Here is a 17,860-nt window from a genome sequence, read left to right on the forward strand (position 1 = left end):
GATAAGGTGCCTCATGGGACACTGCTGAGTAAGGTGAGGGTCCATGGTGTTTGAGGTGAGCTACTGGCATGGATTGAGGATTGGCTGTCTGACAGAAGCAAAGGGTTGGGATAAAAGGTTCTTTATTGGAACGGTAGCCGATGACAAATGGTGTCCCGCAGGGTTCATTGTTGGGGCCGCAGCTGTTCACTTTATATATTATGAAGGGACTGGGGGCTTTCTGGCGAAATTTGCCGTTGATGCGAAGTAAGGTGGACAGACAGGTAGTACTGAGGAGGTGGGGAGGCTGCAGAAACATGTAGCGCAGCAGGTCAGGCAGCATCCAAGCAGCGGGGGAATCAACGTTTTGGGCATAAGCCCTTCTTCAGGAATGAGTACAGTGTGCCAAGCAGGCTATGATAAAAGGTAGGGAGGAGGGACTTGGGGGAGGGGCGTTGGGAATGCGATAGGTGGAAGGAGGTTAAGGTGAGGGTGATGGGCGGAGAGGTCAGGAAGAAGATTGCAGGTCAAGAAGGCAGTGCTGAGTCCAAGGGTTGGGACTGAGATAAGGTGGAGGGAGGGGAAATGAGGAAGCTGGAGAAATCTGCATTCATCCCTTGTGGTTGGAGGGTTCCTAGGCGGAAGATGAGGCGCTCGTCCTCCAGGCGTCGTGTTGCCATGGTCTGGCGATGGAGGAGGCCAAGGACCTCCATGTCCTTGGCGGAGTGGGAGGGGAAGTTAAAGTGTCAGTCACAGGGCAGTTGGGTTGGTTGGTACGGGTGTCCCAGAGGTGTTGTCTGAAACGTTCCGCAAGTAGGCGGCCTGTCTCCCCAATGTAGAGGAGGCCACATCGGGTGCAGCGGATGCAGAAAATGATGTGTGTGGAGGTGCAGGTGAATTTGTGACGGATATGGAAGGATCCCTTAGGGCCTTGGAGGGAAGTGAGGGGGGAGGTGTGGGCGCAAGTTTTACATTTCTTGCGGTTGCAGGGGAAGGTGCCGGGAGTGGAGGTTGGGTTGGTGAGGGGGGGGGATCTGACGAGGGAGTCGCGGAGGGAGTGGTCTTTCCGGAACGCTGATAGGGGAGGGGAGGGAAATATATCCTTGGTGGTGGGGTCTGTTTGGAGGTAGCGGAAATGACGAAGGATGACACGATGTATCTGGAGGTTGGTCGGGTGGTAGGTGAGGACCAGTGGGGTTCTGATGGCAATTGGAGGGCCGGGGTTCAAGGGTGGAGGAGCAGGAAGTGGAGGAGATGCGGTGGAGAGCATCGTCAACCACGTCTGAGGGGAAATTGCGGTCTTTGAAGAAGGAGGCCATCTGGGTTGTTCGGTATTGGAATTGGTCCTCCTGGGAGCAGATGCGGCGGAGGCGAAGGAGTTGGGAATGTGGGATGGCGTTTTTACAGGGGGAAGGGTGGGAGGAGATGCAATCTAAGTACATGTGGAAGTCTGTAGGTTTATAGTAAATGTCCTTGTTGAGTCGGTCGCCCGAGATAGAAATGGAGAGGTCTAGGAAGGGGAGGGAGGAGTCTGAGACGGTCCAGGTAAATTTGAGGTTGGGGTGGAAGGTGTTAGTAAAGTGGATGAACTGTTCAACCTCCTCGTGGGAGCACAAGGTAGCGCCGATACAGTCATCAATGGGCGGGCGCGGTGCCAGTGTAGCTGCGGAAGATGAACTGTTCCACATATCCGACGAAGAGGCAGGCATAGCTGGGGCCCATGCAGGTCCCCATGGCTATCCTTTGGTTTGGATGAAGTGGGAGGATTGGAAAGAGAAGTTGTTCAGAGTGAGGACCAGTTCAGTCAGTCGAAGAAGGGTGTCAGTGGAAGGGTACTGGGTCGGTGGGAAAGGAAGAAACGGAAGGCTTTGAGGCCTTCGTGATGGGGGATGGAGGTATATAGGGACTGGGTGTCCATGGTGAAAATAAGGCTCTTCCTGCAACCGCAAGAAATGCAAAACTTGCACCCACACCTCCCCCCTCACTTCCCTCCAACTCCCCAAGGGATCCTTCCATATCCATCACAAATTCACCTGTACCTCCACACACATCATTTACTGCATCCGCTGCACCCAATGTGGCCTCCTCTACATTGGGGAGACAGGCCGCCTACTTGTGGAACATTTCAGGGAACACCTCTGGGACACCCGCACCAACCAACCCAACCGCCCTATGGCTGAACACTTTAACTCCCCCACCCAATCCGCCAAGGACATGGAGGTCCTTGGCCTCCTTCATCGCCAAACCATGGCAACACAATGTCTGGAGGAAGTGCGCCTCATCTTCTGCCTAGGAACCCTCCAACCACAAGGGATGAATGAGGATTTCTCCAGCTTCCTAATTTCCCCTCCCCCCACCTTATCTCAGTCCCAACCCTCGGACTCAGCACCGCCTTCTTGACCTGCAATCTTTTTCCCTACCTCTCCGCCCCCACCCCCTCTCTGGCCTATCACCCTCACCTTAACCTCCTTCCACCTATTACATTCCCAACATCCCTCCCCCAAGTCCCTCCTCCCTACCTTTTATCTTAGCCTGCTTGGCACACCCTCCTCATTCCTGAAGAAGAGCTTATGCCCAAAATGTTGATTCTCCTGCTCCTGGGATGCTGCCTGACCTGCTGCGCTTTTCCAGCAACACATGTTTCAGCTCTGATCTCCAGCATCTGCAGACCTCACTTTCTCCCTGCAGAAAGATTTAGACAGTTTAGGAGAATGGTCCAGGAAATGGCTGATGAAATTCAACATGAGCAAATGCGAGGTCTTGCAGTTTGGGAAAAAAGAATACAGGCATGGACTATTTCATAAGCATTGAGAAAATTCATAAAGCCAAAATACAAAGAGATTTGGGAATGTTAGTCCAGGATTCTCTAAAGGTTAACTTGCAGGTTGAGTCCATGATTAAGAAAGCAAAAGTAATATTGTCATTTATCTTGAAGGTTGGAATATAAAAGCAGCAATGTGCTTCTGAGACTCTATAAAGATCTAGATAAGCCCCATTTAGAATATTGTGTTCAATTTTGGGCCTCACACCTCAGGAAGGACATATTGGCACTGGAGCGTGTCCAGTGGAGATTCACACAGATGATCCCTGGAATGATAGGCCTAACATACGATGAACGGCTGAGGATCCTGGGATTGTATTCATTAGATTTTAGAAGGTTGTGGGGAGATCTAATAGAAACTTACAAGATAATGCATGGCTTAGAAAGGGTGGACGCTGGGAAGTTGTATCCGTTAGGTGGGTAGATTAGGACCCGTGAACATAGCCTTAAAATTAGAAGGGGTCAGTTTAGAATGGAAGTGAGGAGACATTTCATCAACCAGAGAATGGTGGGCCTGTGGAATTCATTGCCACGGAGCACAGTGGAGGCCGGGACGTTACATGTCTTCAAGGCAGAGACTGCTAAATTCATGATCTCGCAAGGAATTAAGGGCCATAGGGAGAGTGCGGGAAAGTAGAGTTGAAATGCTCATCAGCCAAGATTAAATGGTGGGGTGGACTGGATGAGCCGAATGGCCTTCCTCCCACTCCTATGTCTTATGGTTTTATCACCGTGTTAAATGGGCAGACTTCGATTAGATTTTGCAACTCAAGGCTGGGCATCCATGAGGCTCCATCAACAGCAGCAGAATTTTATTCCAGCACAATCTGCAACCTCATGGCCCAGCATATCTCTCACTCTACCATTATCAACAAGTTGGTTCAATGAAGAACATTCCAGAAGCAACACAGGCATTCCTACATATGAAGTGTCAACCTGGTGAAGCTACCAAACAGGACTATTTGCGTACAAACAACAACAAGCAGTAAGTGATAGAGCTAAGCGATCCCAAAATCAATGCGTCCGATCTAAGCTCTGTAGTTCTGCCACTTCCAGTCCTGAATGGTATTGGACAATTAACAAATCACTGGAGAAGGAGGTTCCACAAATATCCCCATCATGAATGATGGAAGAGGCCATCACATCATTCCAGCAATCTTCAGCCAGAAGTGCCGAGTGGATGATCCATCTCGATCTCCTCCAGTGATCCCTAGCATCACAGATACCAGTCTTCAGCCAATTCGATTCACTCCATGTGATATCAAGAAGCATATGGAGGCACTGGATACTGCAAAGCTATGGGCCCTGACAACATATTGGAAGTAGTACTAAAGACGTGAGGTAGAACTAGCTGCTCACCCAGCCAAGCTCTTTCAGTACAGCTACAATATTGAAATCTACCTGAAAATGTGGAAAATTAGCCAGATATATCCTGTGCACAGAGAGTAAGATAAATTCAACCCAGCCAATTACCACTCAATCAGTCTATTTTCGATTATCAGTAAAGTGATGGAAACTGTCATTAATATTGTTATCAATCAGCACCTGCTCAGTGATGACCAATTTTGGTTTCAGAAAGGCCATTTAGTTCCTGACCTCATTACAGCCTTGTTTCAAAAGTGCTGAATTGCAAAGGCAAAGTGAGAGTGACAGCTCTTAACATCAAGGCACCATTCAACAGTGGTATCATGGAGCTCACACAAAATTGGAATTATTGGGTACCGGGTGCAAACTCTTCATTAGTTGAATTCATACCTGGCATATAGGAAGATGGCTGTGGTTGTTGGAGATCAGTCACCTCAACTCCAAGGCATCTCTGCTGAGTTTTTTGAGGTCCTGCGCCCAGCCATTTTCAGCTACTTCATCAAAGACCTTCCCTACATCATAAGGTTATAAGTGAGGATGCCCTTCAGTGACTGCATAATGTTCAGCACCATTCGTGACTCTGCAAATATTGAAGCAGTCCATGACCAATTGCAACAAGATTTGGACAATATCTGGGTTTGGGCTGACAAGTGACAAGTAACATTCGCAGCACATAAATGCCAGAAAATGACCATTTCCAATAAGAGTCAATCTATCATTTCCCCCTTGATATTCATTGGTATTACCATCACTGAATCCCTCACTGTTAAAATCCTTGGGCTTAACATTGACCAGAAACTCAGCTGGGTACACTGCACAAACGCAGTAGCTAAAAGAGCCAGTTAGATGCTAGGACTACTACGGGAAGTAACTCACATTCTGACTTCCCAAAGCCTGTTCTCCATCTACAAGGCAGAAGTCAGGAGTGTGATGGAATATTCCCCACTAGCTTGGATGGGTGCAGTTCCAACAACACTCAAGAAGCTTGACACCTTCCAGGACAAACCAGCCTGCTTGATTGGCACCACCTCAACTCCTTGCACCACCCAAAGCAGAATAACAGCAGCGTGTACTATGAATAAGATGCAGTGCAGAAATTCACCAAACATCCTTCAACAGCACCTTCCAAATCCATAATATCATCCATCCACAAGGATGAGGGCAGCAGACAGATGGGAATATCACCAACTGCAAATTCCCCACTAAGCCACTGACCATCCTGACTTGGAAATATATTGCAGAGCCAGCCAACTATGCCCACATCCCACAAATGAATAAAAAGAAAATGCTGGCCAGCCAGTGACACCTATGAGTGAATAAAAAAGTAGTGTGTGGTGGAAAGAACCTACTCAGTGACCTCTTCCCACAGGTGCCAAGGGTTGCTTGGAGAGATTTAAGTTTATATGTTACCAATATAGTCTCATTTCTATCTTTCCATACCCTTCCCCACCACCAGACACGTGTGCAGCCATCAGTCGGTGCTGGCTATATGCCTGACTCATTATAATGTGTAATGTTACATATGTCAAGCCTTTCATCTTGCACATCAAGACAGTTCACAAGAATTGTCTATGAAAAGTGTAAACAACATTTGACCTGTATTGGTTGGAAAGTACTTTCTTGATTGGTCAATGGAGGACACACAAATATAATGATGACTGACCATTAATTGTCAAGCTATGTTTAAATTTAAAATAGGCAAATTGACTCTGATTAATTCAGGCAATGGCCCAAGAATTTATCTGGAGAAGAGCTGTCACCTATTTTATTGAGTTGAATCAGGCACCAGTGTGTGTGCAGGTTGTTTATGCGTGGAAAATCGGGCCCTGTACATTAACTTGTCTGACTTCCAGTACCGAAAAATGGGGTGCCATGTTGCAAAGTCAACCAGCAATCTTAACTTGATTGTCAGCATCATTTTTCAGACAGTTGGGATTATTTTGCAACTGCTACCCCTTTATAATGGTAGTTCTTGTAAATTGTCCTAATGACTACAAGATGAAAGGTTTTGACAAAAGTTCAGTTCAGAAGTACTCGTTTTGTACTTTATGACTAATCTTTTTATCTTCTCCTCATGACTTTGTTTGCTTAAGTATCGAGATGAACACCATCTCCCCATGCTGTATACTCAATTTAAACAGGACGGAATTTCAAGATCACTTAATTTGTGCATATTTAGTAAATCGCTGACATTTGTGCATTTTCAAATGTGTTTATGTTGTTATAATAGATCAATACAGATTATGGAGTGAAATGCCGAGTTTGCATACGGTAGATTCACTTCTATGGGACGCAAGGAGGCTAATTGTTTTTGGAATCATGCACGTTAATTTAGGTTGTTATCATAGCATAAAACATTTAAAAGTGATTGAACATAATAATTAAATCAATAATTTCAGTGACAACCAATTAAAGGTGTTATACAGAACGTATATGACATTATAGTTTTCATTTATCTTAATATTTTTAAAGGAGTAGTAGTCTAAATCTGGAAACAGAAGTCATTAATTGTATTGTCAAATTAATTTGATAGTATTGTTATATGTGACTGAAAATCTCGACTATGCGAATGCTTTTTCAATTTAAATTGTTGGAAATAATGCTGTTGGTTTATTGCATGAAAATGAAATAAGCCATTAATTGGAACTTTCAGGGATAAAAACCCTAAAGCTATTTGTTGTACTAGATAAACACAGCAGAAAAGCAGACAAATAGGAAGTTAATGTTTAAACCAATGAAAAATATCAAGCAGAAATATTAGCTGTGTAATTTCAAATATGCAATAATTAGGAAAGGTATTAGGTAAAATAAAATTAATCATCATTGTGTGGTCAATGCAAATATTGTGTCCACTTGTCTCACCATTACAAGGTGACCAAGATTGGGAGCACTAAATTTGTAATCAACTATCTATGGCACCACCTTGCCATCTAGTGGTGTAACAGCATTTATCTGTAGAGCTTGCCATTTCCCTGTCTCTTAAACACTGGGAGACTTTAACATTAATATGTGAGTCATCACTGCTTAAAAAATGCCAAATCCCCAAATTAGAAACGGTTATTATAGAAAGGGTGTGGGACAAACTTTAACAAGTGTCTTTTTACATTTGTAGTTCTGGAGATTCAACTGCAAGGATATGGAACCTCAATGGAAACAGCAACAGTGGCCCCACTCAATTAGTACTAAGGCATTGTATCAGAGAAGGCGGGCAAGATGTTCCTAGCAATAAGGATGTTACATCACTTGACTGGAATGTAAGTTGCTATGGTCATAAAACCAATTAGTTATCCTTTTGTGACTCCTTCTAATGGAAACCTATTAACCATTAACTCAATGTTTAATTTTCAGAAGTGTACACCTTAACCTCATTAGGAATCTAATATAATGCTCTCAAATAAGTAGCCTTTGAAGGTTAATGATTACAAAATAATGCATGGTGCATTTTGTATTATTCTGGCATGAAAAGGACCATTTGCAATACAGAAAAAAACATTCATGTGATGCCCCATGTGGTGAAAACTTGATCAGCCACTTTCTAACACTACCTCTTGCAAATTTGATTTTCTAAGGTAGATTACTTGTAGATCAGCCAATTATTATGAACTACAACATTTTTTTTGCAATTATATTTACAGCTTGACTCATTGGGTTTTTTTTAAACCAACAAGTTAATCTTAGAGTCAGTAATTAGTTTTTCATACATTTAGGATTTGTTGTCAGTGCTTAAATATTGAAGTGATTTCTTGTTCAAATTTTGTAAAAGCCATGGCTGTCAGTAATGGTGCAATTAACATCAGGGAAGCTTAATAGACAAGATTTGGAAGAGCATTGATAGTTTGGAGGGTTATAGGAAATTGCAAGAGTAGGAAGGAGCAAAGGAAAGGAGAGTGTTTGAAAACAGTGTAGAAAATTTTAAATCAACGCGTGGAAGTGAATTTTGAACCAACATGCGAGAAAAATAACAGCTATGCATATTTCAATCCCACAATGATGAGTCAAAACAAACTGTTAACATGATGCGCTAAACCATAATACAGCTAATATGGTTTACTGTATTAAATGAATTTCCCCTGCTAAAGGTGAAATTCATGACTGATCTTAACCATTACTGTTATGAGTGTACATGCTACATAGTCCACACCCATTCTGCATAGCTGCAATTATGATGTAATCTGGCATAATTCCAGCACTAGACACTGCAGTGAAGATGCTAATGATACCCTTTGTATGGGATTAGTTAATGTGATGTGAATAGAGTTGGCAAGACTGCTGAATTAAATTTAAAATCAAAACAAATGCAAATTCTCATCCATTTCGTGGGATGTATTAGGCAGGGGTCGGTTGGGAAAATAGCACTTCACCTACATAATGGGAAAATTTGACATTTTAGCTTTAGTTTTCTGAAGTGAATAGCTCAATAGAGATCAAGCAGTGAATACTTATTGTAAAGGCATTATTGTGACTGGCCTCCTATTTCACTTTCTACAGAACCTAGAGTTCTCTTACATATTATTTAGTACCTGATTTCCGAATCTATTCAAGGCAGCTCTTGATTTGTCTTTCCACTTTACCTAGCATTGGGTCTCACATTTTATTTTAAAGTTATCCAATATTTGGTTTACCCTTGCACAGCATTGACAGATTTCCTGCTGCACATAATCAATACAAGATTTCCTACTCTACTTTATCCACACCAAGTCTCCGGCTCCACTTTTATTACAGGATCAATGGTGGACATAACATTGATAAGACTGGAATAGTGAGGTAGAAAGTTACAGAATGGGGAACAGAGAGCTAACCACTCTCTGCAAGAAGTATATGCAGCAGCTTAACATTCTGCAGGAGAACTAAATTGGCTAACTGCAGAAGTTAGCTCTTCTCCTGAATGAGGCCACCTACACACCAATTCTCCATGTAGGCTTTTAGAAAGGAGCTGCCATTCAACTCTCCACACCAGCTGTAGTTTGGCATGGGCAATATATTATCAGGATCGCTTGAGTTTTTAGCAAGATTGATCGACTATTAATTTTTTTTAACATATTTTGGATGGGCTGTCAATTCCAGTATATATCCATCCTGTATATAATTGGCCCGAACGGGACTGTGATGGGTTGGGCATCTGACCTATTATATATGATGTTCATAGCCCCTGCCAAAAGCACACCCAATAGGATCATGTAATATCCAGCTCATCCTCTTCAGTCCCCACTAGAATCCTACAATAATTCCACACTGTCCCCAGTACAAATTCTGAGATAAACTTAAAATGCTATATAATTTCCATCATCCAGAATTTCTGCAATACAACAGACTTGTACTACATCTAATCTTGAGTCATCAACAGCATTTTTTTATTTTGCTGGCATTGAGAGTTCCACAGTATATAAACTCCAATTCGTCCATATCTTGCAACTTCCCCAATTTGGTGATCATCTATCACTCTATTCTCTCTGACTTGAATTGGCCTCCTTTTGCATTGAGCTGAAAATATTTGTCATCTTTTACAGGTACCTCCATGGTTCACATGGTCTCTATCTGCAACCTCTAATCTTATGTGTCAGTCTGCTCTCTCTACTCCTGCAACTCTGGCCTCCTTTGCATTTTCCATTCCCTCTGCAGTCTGGGCTCTCAGCTGTTTTGTTCTATCAACTAGAACATTCACACTAAATCTCTCCAGTTTGCTATTTCAAAAACATCCTTAAACCTATCGTTTTGACCATGCATTCACACTCCTTTCCTTAATTTCTCCAAGTGTTGGTCAGTAACTGTTTTGCATCCTGAGATTTACTTTGCAGTATTGCATTAAAGGGATCATATTTAATGCAGGCTGTTTTCCTTGTTATAAGGATAAATTCAGTGTGTTAGTGATGGAAGAAACTACCAGCATGATGTGTTTGTTTTCCAGAGTGATGGAACACTGTTGGCCACAGGATCATACGATGGATTTGCAAGAATATGGACAAAGGATGGTAAGTCATGAGTTTGAATATTTGACCTTTTAGCACTGTAGATTCCTATCGAATTTTCCAGTAAACTTAATTTTTTTTTCAGGCAACCTTGCAAGCACCCTCGGACAACATAAAGGGCCCATCTTTGCTTTAAAGTGGAACAAGAAGGGAAATTATATTCTCAGTGCAGGTGTTGATAAGGTATGAATGAAATGCAGTAATAATTTACAGAGAAGCAAATATTGGACATTTTTGTTAGATTAACTGATTTTCCCATCTTCTGAGTTTATGTTCCTCTAAGATTGCCTTCCAGTTATTTTCTATTCTGTGAAGACAAACTATAACACTCAGGAGAAGCATAACTGGTTATTGATTGCTGTTCTAATTTTTTCATCAGACTGTCTTGCAGTCCAGTCCACCATATTTTTATCTGAGACTAAAAATTTCTTTCATTTTTTCAGACAACAATAATTTGGGATGCTCATACAGGCGAAGCTAAGCAACAATTTCCATTTCATTCAGGTAAAAGAATATGCTACAATATACAACCTTGTAAGCACTGAGGATGGTGTAGTGCAAGTAGGCATTTATAACATTGTTACGTAGAATTGCATAGAATCTATATAATTCTCTCAAAGGTACGTGATTGCCATTTTATCAAATTCCTGAAAAATCCTACTATCCATTCAGCTTTGGCTAGAAAGAAAGTTGACCTTGCCATGCTGTTTATTTTGTGGAGTTGTTGGTATGGATTTTTATGGGCTTCTGTGAAAATTCTGGATTCTCACCCATTTTTGCCAGCAACAGGGTAAGGGTATAACATGCAGGTATGTAGCATTCCCAGACATGCACTCTTTCTTTTTGAAGGTGAGCCTTTCAGATCCCCCCCAATACTTAATGGAGTTGGGCTAACTTTTGTTGGAGCTGTGGTTTACTTTTCCTTTCAGGAGCCGAGAGCTTAGGGGAATTGTATTCTGGAGTAAGGAACCAAATAAACAAGTTGGCATTCAGCATTCCCTATGAAAATCTTAGCCCTTTACATTCCTACAGTTTATCAAACAGTATCCTATTGAAAAACTTTTAATCCACATTAACTTTTATAATCTTGTCCAAACAAACACACTGGCATTGAAAAACTACTTCAAGGAAAGTTCAGATTATTATAAGTTACTGAAGATGTCAGTCAAGCAAAGCCTAGCATTCCTGTTTGGAACTGAATAAACAGCACTCTGATTGCCTGGGTCCATTTATTATTCCTTGAGCAATCAAGCAGTTATAGAGAGGCTGTCTGACAACTGTATCAAAAGAAACCAATTGAACAGATGACCAGACATCTCTTTGTCCAGATGGCTGACACTCAATACCCTTCCTAAAATCATAGAATCCCTACAGTGCAGAAAGAGACCATTCAGCTCATTAGATTTTCGCCAAAAAGCATCCCACCCAGACTCAGCTCCCCACCCTATCCTCATAACCCCACATTTGCTATGTGAATCCACTAAGCTTGCACATCCCTGGACACTATGGTCCCATTGACAATGGCACCCAATTCACCTAATCTGCACCATTGAACTGTGGGAGGAAACCGGAGCATCTGGCAGAAACCCACATAGAAACAGGGAGAGCATGTAAACTATACACAATTTTCTTGAGTAAAATCTCGCCCATGATACTTAATTTCTTCAGCTTTGGTTTTTAAATATAGAGATACTTGGTGCAATGGGTGGCATTCACTTTATCAGACATCACTTCATTTAGGATATAAGAGCATAGATATTACTGACTGGTTTACCATTCCAAATTTACAGTGATGATGATGAATTTAATGCTTGATCACCCAAGTTGGAAGGGTTTAATATGTATAATGTATTTACAGTGTGCCCAAGTGCCACTTTGAATTGTCAGTTTTTCATTTGACCTCTGTAATCATATTTGACAATGTGCAAAATCTGAAGGCACGTATTGCAAAAATTAGTGCTTTGCAGGATGTAACATATTTTAAAGTCATAGAAATGCTATCAGCTCTACAAACATTAATTTTTTAACCTTTAATTAGTTTGAAAAGCTGATGCTTTTACAATATAAAATAGTTATTGGCCTGTCAAATAATTATTGCTCACTAAGTTGAGGAATGTTGAATCAGTATCAACTTCAAGCACAGTTAAAAGAACAGTTTGATCAGAACAAAATTAACTTTAAGCTGTTCCGCTAATCTACCTCAACTCCTGAAGGACATGATGCTGCATTAGTATCAGCACTATGCTAATCTTTTTCAACTCTCATTACCAGCTATCTTTGAATTGAATTGCTAACCTATGTGACCATGACCCAAATTGTGTTTATTTCCTAAGGGAACTGGTTTCAGGCTGTTCAAGTTCACTTCATACTGGAAACATGTAGTCTCTTCAATATATATTGTATTCTATAAAATTTATTATAATAGTATAGTGTAATCCAAGTTCCCCTCGGGTCGTATGTGAAGCTCAATGTCACATTTTTTTCCTTGCAAAATAATTTTGAAATTAACATCAAGTAAAATTTGAAAAATAAAGGGAAATTGCTGGAAAGGAAAGTTGGTATGTGCCTGTGTAGGGCAGCAAATTATAACACAGACAGTAAATTTAAAAATCAGCTTAGTTTTTGGATGAAGACTCCAAATGAAAACCTAGAAAGATGGAATGTTACTGTCAGGATCAGTTGTTGTACTTAAGTTTGGAGTGTGCAGTTCTTTAATAATAAGGTATCTCTCTATTAAAAATATTGCACTTACCTCACACCACTCAAAACATTCCAAAATGTATTGTAACTCAAAAGCTCATTTGTGAACTTATTTTAAAATCAATATCATTAAAAATATGTAGTTTATTTATGAACGAATGACTCCAGGCTTATCATATTGCTAGGTGATTACATTTATGAGATTTCCATAATGATTCTTTTCTTTTAATTTGGTTTATTTAAACTATCTAGTAACAAAGTAATGTTTTCTTTCAAGTTACTTTTGTTAACTTACCATTAGTTCAGCATAATCTTTGTTCTGTTCATTTTGGAAAGCTAATGGTTTAAGTTGTCTTCAAAGCATAGGAAAAAAAACAACAGCACAATTAGGCCTAGCATCCCACTTGTACTTTCTCTTTCAAATCAGTGGTTATTAAACTCTTGAGAGAGTTATTATAAATTCATACATAAATTATTCTTTTGGAAAGACAAAAAATGCAGACGTAATATCACTCTCCTTTCATGTCTCAAATATCCTGAAGAGCAGCGCGTTACAGTGAAACAAGTCTGATCCCATCTATACTGGATGTCAATTTTAGTATTGTCTCTCGTTCAACTGCATATTGAACCTGTTTTCTTATCAAATGAGCCTTCAGCGTTTGCAACTGGCAAAAGCAATTTCCAGAGAATACAAATCTTTCAGTGATGTCTCAAATGAGAAATTAGAAACAACTTAAACCCAATTTTTGTGTGTTTTGAAGTTAAAAAGTGTTTTAAGCAACTAAATATTTGCAAGAATTTGCAGGAACTGTAATAACTTTTGAGCTGCTTAAACAAAATGCCTAGTATTTGAAGTTTTCAGAATGTTCCAAGGAATTAGGTAGTTCATTAAAACAAAATCCAGTTGGCAAAGGCAAATTGAATCACATGGTCCCAGAGCAAGTTTAAATGTTTCTGTTGGGTAATAAAATTGTGCAAAATATGCTTTCTGTCTGCCAGTGATCTTGTTAAAAGTTCCAGTAAAAGTATTGTACTTTAAGGGAGGATCGTCTATTTTGGTTGCTACAGTGTGGGCAGGCACTATTTCGTTCAGATAATTGATTATTCAGTTAATTGATTCAATGCCTTTCCTCTGGGGCTCGGAGTTTTCTGTTAAGTTCGCTCCCCATTCAGGAGATACACACCAAACCGTGCCTGAAATGTCGATTCTCCTGCTCCTTGGATGCTGCCTGACCTGCTGCGCTTTTCCAGCAACACATTTTTCAAACTGCACGTGAGCCCACGTCTGCTCCCCAGTCCCATCCAACACCCCCCAACACTGCCTCCCTGCCTGCCCCCAACTCCATCCAACACCACCCCTCCGTCTGCCTCACTCCCAACCCCATCCAGCTCCCCACTCCCTCTCCCCCCGCTCCCCTCTCTGAGGCTGTCAGACTGGACACCAACAAGGCTGCTGCTGTCACCTTGTGGGGGGCGAGTCTCCAAATAGCGTGTGTGCCCGCACACGCAAGTTTTTGACAAGTTCCACCTTTGCCCTGTACAGGACAATGTTGGAGAGATTATCTGGGGAAAGGGGTGGGGGGAGCGGGGGGAGGTTTAGGGTACACACCTGTGTAGAACTCCAGGGAAAGTGTGTGGGAAGAGAGAGCGGGCGGTAGGTCATTTGGAGAAGGTGCCTGGGCTCCCATTAATGTCCAGGATTGTTCTCAACAGCATTTCAGTAAGCTGAGGTCACTTTTAATCACTGTAAACAAAACTCACAATCAGTCTTGGAAACATGTCTTTGAGGTAATGTTTCTATCGGGACCTTGAGATATCCTTCGAATAGTCTGATACTCGGATAATTGATATTCGGATAATCGAGGTTCCTCTGTATACCATAATTGGCATTAACCACTTGCCACTGCCCAAATGCCCCATTCTATCTCCCTTTTCGCTGTAATTATTCCACAGTTCATGTAAATATTAAGAGACCCAGATTTTGTGGCTTCTGTAGTGTGAGCATTGAGAGACTTATTGCTATTGAGGGATACGATGGCCAAAATGACTCCTGGTGAACTAACTTATGCTGAAATCTGGAAGCTGCAGGACTCCTAATTAGGCACTGGAGGAGTTCACACTGATGCTTCTACTGTTTCTATTCTTAAAGCTATATTCACAGTTCTTCTCAATGTTCTTTCCTTAAATAACATCATCAAAAAAAACTAGATTTAACAGTGTAATATTGCAGTTTGGAAAATGGCAGAAGCAATTGCTTTTTGTCGCTACGTTTCAAAGTTGAATTAGCAGTTTGAAGCATTTCTTTGAGAAGTAATAAAGATATTATAGACAAGCATTTTTTAAAAATACAAGTTATTGTCCAATTCCTTGTAATGAAACTGCTAAATTTTCTGGTGGATAAATGTGTTCGTATATGCATAGTTTTTTTTTCGTATGTGTATAATTGGCAGCTGAGATTTACGTGTTAGTTTTCAGAAGTTTGAAAAAGGTGAACCTTGTGTGATTGTATTCCAGGCATTGCCAATTAGCTTTCCTAGAAACATGCATTAGAGAATTCTCAACAAAGCATCAATAATGAAACTTACCCCTGTGCGATTCTACAACAAAAGATTTACAGTAGATTAGGGCAAGTTTTTAAGCCTGCAGTGCAAATTAGGAACTGATAATTCATTTACAAACTGCAGGGCCACCTTTTAATGTGTTTCTCTTAAGTTTGCATGTGCATTGAGTTTTTAAAAATTATTTTTTGCTTGTCTGGGTTAGACACACTAGTTCTGGAAAATGAAAACATGTCAATACCTTTCAACTGCAAACTTATCAAGTACTATAAAGTTAGATATAACAGAGTTCCCTTTACTTTCCATGAAAAAATGGTCCAGTTGAACAATACCTTTTCTTGCCATAGTGTATTATTTTGTTTCTTGCACCAGTCATTTCTGTGGCCCCTTTGAGTGCTTCTAATGAATAGGGTCAATTTACTGTTGTAAGCCTCTGACAGTTCGGAACTAGGTTAAGGCTGCCCAAATTCATTTCAGCTGATTTCATTTCACTTGTTAATAACAAGTAGAGAGAGCATGCTTTCATCTTTTAGCTTTGGGTGATATTGGAAGCCTTTTGAAAAACTGAGAATAAATTGCTAGCCTGTCTTTTCAGCTGAAGTCCAGTGTGTTATGGCAATAGGAGTAGGTATAATAGAATCTCCAGAAGGTAATACAAACTCCAAACGATAATAGAATCTCCAACAGAGCTTTGCTGTCTTTTTCAAACTGTAGAACTAATCAGGTTTTTGAGTAGAAAGGAGAATGATCCTTGAGTTCTGGTTTGTTTTGCACATTATGAAAAGTTTTGTAATTTATACATCCACATTATCAGATTATTATATTAATGCTGATTAAAACGTACACCAAGTGATGATGAGACCAGAAATGGGGACATAATACAGTTGAATGCATGAGTAAAGAGCTGGCCTAGAAGGGAGAACCTCATATCTGGATTATATCTAGATCTTCCAGAGCAGGAGAGACCTGTACAAGAAGGATGGGTTGCACCTAAACTGGAGGGGTACCAATATCCTTGCAAAGTGATTTGCTAGTGTCAACTGGGATGGTTTTGACTAGGCTGGCAAGGGGATGGGAACCAGTGCAGTAGGTCAGCATGTGGAGTGATTGAAGAGAAGGTAGGGGTTAAATCAAGTAAGTCTCGTAGGAAGAAAAGGCAGGGTCAGGTAAATGAGCGTGGTGGGACTGGTGGTCTGAGGCGTATTTATTTTAATGCATGGAGTATGACAGGTAAGACAACTGAACTGAGAGCCAAGATTAGTACATGGGTCTATGCTTTTGTAGCCATTACAGAAACTTAGTTGAGAGAAGGGTAGGACTGGCAGCTCAACATTCCAGGGTTTAGATATATCAAACATGATAGCAAGGGATGTAAAAGGGATGGGGAAGTTGCATTACTGATTAAGGAAAATGTCACAGCTGCATTAAGAGATAACATCTCTGAGAACTCATCCAGTAAGGCCAATATGGATAGAACTCAGGAATAAAACAGGTGCAGTCACTATGATGGGGTTATACTCCTCCCAATAGCCAGTGGAAGTCATAGGAACAGATATGTAGGCAGATTATGGGCAAATGTAAAAGCAATAAGGTTGTTGTAGTGGGTGATTTTAACTTGCCCAATATTGACTAAGACACTCTTATTGCCAGGGGCTTAGATGTAGCAGAATTTGTTAGGTGCAATCAGGAGGGCTTCTTGAGACAATATGTAGAAAATCCAACCAGGAAAGGGTCATATTGTACTGGGAAATGAGCCTGGCTCGGTGATCAAAGTTTCTCGTGGACCATTTTGGAAACAGTAATCATAATTCTGCAAATTGTAAGATAGTTATGGATAAAGCTAAGACTGGTCCTCGGGGGAAAGTACTAAATTGGGATCAGGCTAATTACTATGATATTAAGCAGAGACTATAGAAATTAGATTAGGATGAGGGTCGGCTGGTTGATGGTAAATCCACAACCAACATGGAATTCTTTTAAACGTCAGTTCAAACCAGTATGTTCCTGTGTGGAAGAAAGATAAGGATGGCAAAATTTGAGAACCCTGGATGATGAGAGGTATTGAAAGTTTAGTCAAAAAGAGGCTGATCTAAGATTTTGGAAACTGAAATCAAACAAGACCCCTAAGGATTATAAAGGAAGCAGGAAAAAATTTAACAAGGAATTAGGAGTGTGACAAGGGGCCATGAAATGTCCTTGGCAAATAGTATTAAGGAGAATCCCAAGCCATTTTATATGTATATTAGGAACAAAAGGATATTTCAGAAAAGGGTAGGTCCACTCAAGGACAAACTGGGAATTTTATGCATGGAAGTGGAAGGAAATACTTCTTGATGAGTATTTTGTTTTGGTATTCACCAAGGAGAAGAGCTTGAATAATGCTAAGAATAGGGAAGGGTTTGTTGATATTCTAGGGCATGTTCTAGGATATGCAGCAAAAGCAAGGACCAGCAGGGTTCCAGGAAGGTAAG

The 17,860-nt window shown here is 40.9% G+C and overlaps 1 protein-coding gene across 11 annotated transcripts in view; it reads left to right on the plus strand.

The window, feature by feature from the left end:
• Positions 1 to 17,860, plus strand: part of LOC140481236 (F-box-like/WD repeat-containing protein TBL1X) — a 411,567-nt gene that overhangs the window by 366,249 nt on the left and 27,458 nt on the right. For all 11 annotated transcript variants that reach the window (XM_072577105.1, XM_072577109.1, XM_072577110.1 and 8 more), the window contains 4 exons: positions 7,278 to 7,419; positions 10,071 to 10,134; positions 10,217 to 10,314; positions 10,575 to 10,635. In XM_072577105.1, the coding sequence (XP_072433206.1) occupies positions 7,278 to 7,419; positions 10,071 to 10,134; positions 10,217 to 10,314; positions 10,575 to 10,635 (365 nt within the window). The remainder of the gene's footprint in view (positions 1 to 7,277; positions 7,420 to 10,070; positions 10,135 to 10,216; positions 10,315 to 10,574; positions 10,636 to 17,860) is intronic.

The sequence above is a fragment of the Chiloscyllium punctatum genome, chromosome 9, assembly GCF_047496795.1.
Source record: "Chiloscyllium punctatum isolate Juve2018m chromosome 9, sChiPun1.3, whole genome shotgun sequence".
Lineage (NCBI taxonomy): Eukaryota > Metazoa > Chordata > Chondrichthyes > Orectolobiformes > Hemiscylliidae > Chiloscyllium > Chiloscyllium punctatum.